This window comes from Montipora foliosa, chromosome 1 (genome assembly GCF_036669935.1).
Source record: "Montipora foliosa isolate CH-2021 chromosome 1, ASM3666993v2, whole genome shotgun sequence".
Taxonomy (NCBI): domain Eukaryota; kingdom Metazoa; phylum Cnidaria; class Anthozoa; order Scleractinia; family Acroporidae; genus Montipora; species Montipora foliosa.
In genome coordinates this window covers 62,025,239-62,030,238 of record NC_090869.1, presented here as the reverse complement: position 1 = coordinate 62,030,238, position 5,000 = coordinate 62,025,239, and the positions used below count along the sequence as shown (strand labels likewise).

At 39.7% G+C, this 5,000-nt stretch overlaps 1 protein-coding gene across 4 annotated transcripts in view; it reads right to left on the bottom strand.

Moving 5' to 3' along the window:
* LOC138003842 (uncharacterized) overlaps positions 1-5,000 on the bottom strand; it is an 18,549-nt gene that overhangs the window by 2,379 nt on the left and 11,170 nt on the right. For 3 of the 4 annotated variants that reach the window (XM_068850108.1, XM_068850116.1, XM_068850125.1), the window contains exons 2-4: positions 2,484-2,692; positions 1,369-1,772; positions 123-326 (exon numbers count right to left, since the gene is read on the bottom strand). In XM_068850108.1, coding sequence (XP_068706209.1) covers positions 123-326; positions 1,369-1,772; positions 2,484-2,692 — 817 coding nt within the window. Of the gene's footprint in view, positions 1-122; positions 327-1,368; positions 1,773-2,483; positions 2,693-3,601; positions 3,806-5,000 lie in introns of those variants that run through there. The other variant, XM_068850133.1, reaches the window with a different exon arrangement.

Genomic DNA, 5,000 nt, shown 5'->3' with positions numbered 1-5,000 from the left:
GCCTATATGCCCCGTAGGGAGTGGCTCATAAATATACTTCTCTTCATTTGCACACTTCCACTCGTTGAAGCTACATTGCTTCCTTGCTTAATATTTAGTTATTCATGTCGTTATCCACAAACCTTGGTTTCTCCATCATTGGCTTGAAGTCTTTTATTAAACAGTCTTAACACCCAAGTTGAAATGACATCGAAAGGATTTCTAATGACATGTAGAAACTTAAATGGGATACCAACAGTCTCGTTGATTTCTTTCAGGATTTTAAATTTTTCAGGTTTCTCGGTTAGCTCCATAGTGGTCCCACCTCCCCTTTTGTCACCGATGACCTGCAGGTGAAATAAATAAGACAATTTTGAGTTTTCTCCGTGTCTTGGATTATAGTCTGCCCATTCAATGCACTTACACAGAGTGAAAGAGACCTTTATGAAGTGCTCTTTAAGTTAAGACTGAGAAGAAGGCAGTGAAGCCCAGTGGTTAGGGCGATTGCCTTGAGATCCGGGATCCCGGGTTCAAGACACGTTCTGACCACTGGTTGAACTTGTTCCAGGTATTCCCTGGTACAATTTCGTGGCTACACTTGTAAATAGCCAACTGGTTTGCCTCCAGCCAGTTGGTATCCTTAAAAGTTGTTCTGTTCAATGCTCCGAGACATTAGCTTCTACCGGTACTCTAAAACTCCTTGGGTAAATAATGATACTTGAAGTTTCCTCTCAGCTACCTTAAGAACTGCTTTAATGGGCCCTTTGCAGGATAGTGATCACATGGTACAAATCCGCATACTGGGACGCAAATTGCGCACTGCGACATCTAAAACAAAGCTAGTTAATCTTAATTTTCTTTGTTTTAGATGTCCCAGTGGGCAATTTGCGTCCCAGTATGGCGGATTTGAACCATGTGATCACTATCCTGCAAAGGGCCCATTATAGAATAAAACTAAAAGAGAAAATAAATTCTTATTTTCATATTGTCCGATCGTTTTCTTTCTGGGTTTACATACATTTCCCATACTGGGCCTATGTCAAGACATTTTTACACACCCATCTATTTTTAGGCTACCTTTTCCAAAAAAAAAAAGCAGTTCCGGTTCGGTGACCCTATGACGTCAGTCTAGTTTCTTGTAATTGGTCATCGGGCTCCTGTGGGAGTCTCATTCGCTGGAAATTCACTGAATCTAAAAATAACTCGGTCTGTTAAAACGCCGTGACTCGAACACAATAGAGTTGTAGGCTCCGGGTCATGGGTTCCTGGTATTTTACTCTGTCTAAAGCCGGACGATTTTACTCGTCAATGGGGAACCGCCCGGAGTCAATGGGTTACGTAAGCACACCAGGATGGCTTGATGGCCACCATTCTATTTTACTGACTTACCTTTATTTTGCCATTGTAAGATCCTTGCCACGCTCCTGGAACGTTGTAAGAGTTGATAAGATCATCGATAAAAGCAGGGTCTTTTGCTCGACTGCCAAATGTCGCTTGCCATGTGGACAAAGAATGCAAATTGTAAAACAGAAGATATTTTTGCATACCAGAATTTTTCAGAGCGTCGTCTCGGTAAATATGCCATTTTTCAATGATATGATACTCGTTAGAAATGATGATTTGCGGGTGTGCGTCCAAAAGGGATCCAACAAGACTGTGTGAGCTTCGCGGGTATCCGATGAACATTAGGAATGTGTCAACTCCATCGTAAAGCTTGGAGAGCTCTTTTTTGTTTTCAGGGAGACCTCCAGGAATACATACAGAGCCACCTGAAGCTGCTTGTTCGTTGGGATCTGTAAAACAAAGGCAAGAGTCGAAAGGATAAGCCACATCTGTAAGCGCAAGGGAACAGCTACTGAATTTCCCACCGTGCAAACCGCCCACTGGAAAGTATTTCCTTGAGGATAGCTACAGGGAATGAGAATTCACAAATTATTGGTGTAATTTTGTCATTTTGGCGCATTGCCAGGTGGACATTTCTCGAAGCATTACAGCCAACCTCTTTTCATCTCAGGATATAGATTACACAAATTTTCTCGATGATGCTGGAGAAGAGAGCCCCCTTTGAATTTGCTTATTGATTCCAAATGTCGCGAAGATGCTCCCGGCAGAAAAGGAGAGTGACATTTGTGAGTCATTTCTCAACCTACTGACAATGGGTAGAGAGCTACAGAACTATGTATCGATACATGACCTTGTGTAATGAAGACTACTCGCAAGCAATTTGGTCGGAATACTTAGTTTGTCTTTGTTGTTGTTGAAGTCTCAAGTCCTCTTAATTGCCATGGAAGTCTGTATCCATTTTGTTGTGACGTCGCTCGCCATTTTGGATGATCATCGAATTCTTGCTGTGGCAAGCGGCAGGTTTATTCCTTTTACATTACTTATAAGCCAGTCCTTGTGTTGAGAAGTAGGGTTTGGACAATACATCAGAACTTTTAAATTTCCGAGTCGTGTTCAATTAAAGGAAGGGACATAAAGATAAATTTGTATAACATACTTACTTGAAAGTGATGGAAACGAAGGCATTGACATAACGTTGTGTGAGCTTTGAGATTGACGCCAGAAGTGATACACAGAAGCGAGAAATAAAATTATTCCGGCAAAGGCAAATATCGTCCCCGACTGGTATTTCGTGAAACAGGTAAAACGACGCGTCATTCCTGCTCTCTGCTTCTCCGTCAGAAAGATTAATTCAATTTCAATCGAAAATCTGCTGAAACAAAAAAACGCAAACAAAAATCTCAACTTTTCTGGAGAAAATACCCATAGTCGTTTTGCATTGCCAATTCTTATTTGCTCTTGGCAAATCGGTAATAAAATCACTCTTAAAGTTTGAGCCTGTGCTCCAAAGGAGCTTTAGAATCTTGTAGACTCTTTTTTCCACCTATGCGCATCAGTATTCTGGGAGACCTAGGGAGTACTGGGGACCAATCGCGAATCAATTGCCCACGATCCTTTGATCAGCGTCGAGGGCGAAGTCAAAACATCATGGCGATATACTAAACAAAGATTAAGTACAACGGCCATTTTGGGGCCGTTTTTGCTTCTTTCTGGAAAGGATACTGTTTCGTTGCAAGTTGAGATGGTTTGTTTGTTGCGCGTATTACCACCTTCTTGCGCAACAAATTTTTATGCTGCAAAAAATAGACGTCGCTTTAATAATAATAATAATAATAATAATAATAATAATAATAATAATAATAATAATTAAAGAGAAATAAATGTTGCAAAATAATAGATTTTGCAATACCATGTGATAGCCGTACTGAGGAGAAAGAAGTCGAGAAGGTAGTGAAATATCAGGATCTAGCAAGAGAATTGAAGAAGTTATGGAAAATGAAAACAATGATTATTCCTATTGTAATCGGAACATTTGGAACAGTTCCAAAAGATTTAAAGAAGAGACTAGAGAATATTGGTATAGAGACCAAGATAGACGAGCTTCAGAAAAGTGTTATTCTGAACACGGCAAGGATTCTTAGGAAGGTCCTAGAAGTTTGAGGAGACTTGTTGTCACCAAGCTTCCTGGAGTACGGAAGTTCCATTAACTAACTAACTAAGTAAAGTAACTAACTATATTTTACGTCGATAACTCGTAACAGTAATTCAACTGACAAACCTGAGGTCGACGGTGCGCTCATTTTACTCCCCCCTCTCCATCAGTGCTCCGTTTTACGGGTATTTAAAGCTACTTAGCTACACGGAAAGGAAAGAAGTCGAACCAAGAATGCGAGATCCGGGAATCGAACTCAGGACCTCTTGCACCAAGGCCGCGCACTAACCGACTGTGCCATCCTTGCTCCTTCCTGACTGTGCCTCCTTCCTTTGGAAGTCCAATGTGCGAAAACAAGATAATAATAATAATGATAATAATAATAATAATAATAAAAATAATAATAATAATAATAATAATAATAATAATAATAATAATAATAATTTATATAGCCCCGAAATCCAAATGTTCTAAGGCGCTTTACAAACCTTAATTAAGGTAACAATTAAATTAACAATTAAAATTATTACTAAGTAAATTATAAACACATCATAAGCAAAACGTATACTTGAATAAAAACGTCTTCAAGTTACTTTTAAAAACATTAAAAGAGGCACAGATCCTTAAATGTAATGGCAGGTCATTCCATTGCTTGAGTGCGCAAATGGAAAAAGCTCTGTCACCATATGATTTCGTCTTAGAAAAAGGTACTGCTAACAGTTTCTGAGAATATGACCTGAGATTACGTTCAGGGACATAAAACTTAACCAAGTCAATCAAATAAGAAGGAGCTAAACCGTTTAGAACTTTGAAGGTAAAAAGTAAAATTTTAAAAATAATTCGCTGTTCCACTTGTAGCCAATGAAGATCTCTTAGTACAGGTGTTATGTTATCATGTCGTCTTGCATTTACCACTATATGAGCAGCGACTGATCGCGGCGACAAAATTCTGCTGCAGCGACTATGATTTTCATAAAATTAACCGTGTCACACAAGGCGAATTATTGCGGCGACTTGTCCCCACGACGTGTTGTCGCAGCGACTTATCGCCTAGTGTGTCCCGGGTTTTATGCGTAGCAAAATACTCTAGGTGAAATAATCAAATCAAACACAAGGTATTTTCCATTTGTGTTTCATTTCGTTTTAAATTTTCTTGCAACTGTCATGGATATCATTAGTGCCGCTAATTTTCCCTTATTCTGCTAAAATTCGGCTCGCAAATGCGTTATTCTGCTGGCGGAATGCTCGCCTAAAAAATCGCTTATTCTGCTCGCAATTCTGCATGCCGGCAGAATTTATCCAAGCCTAGCCAGATGTTATCAAGGTTAATCGAAATACATAGGAATGAATTTTCTCTTGCTAAACATTCGACATTAGTATATACTCACTCAGTGATCTTGTCCATGGTGTTTCACGCAATCTGATTGGTTCGCTATCTCGGAGTAATTGAGCATTATTCGCTCCCTACGGAGTGAATGTTGCGTGACCCAAACAAAACAAGATGGCCGGCGCAAACTCGCCAGCA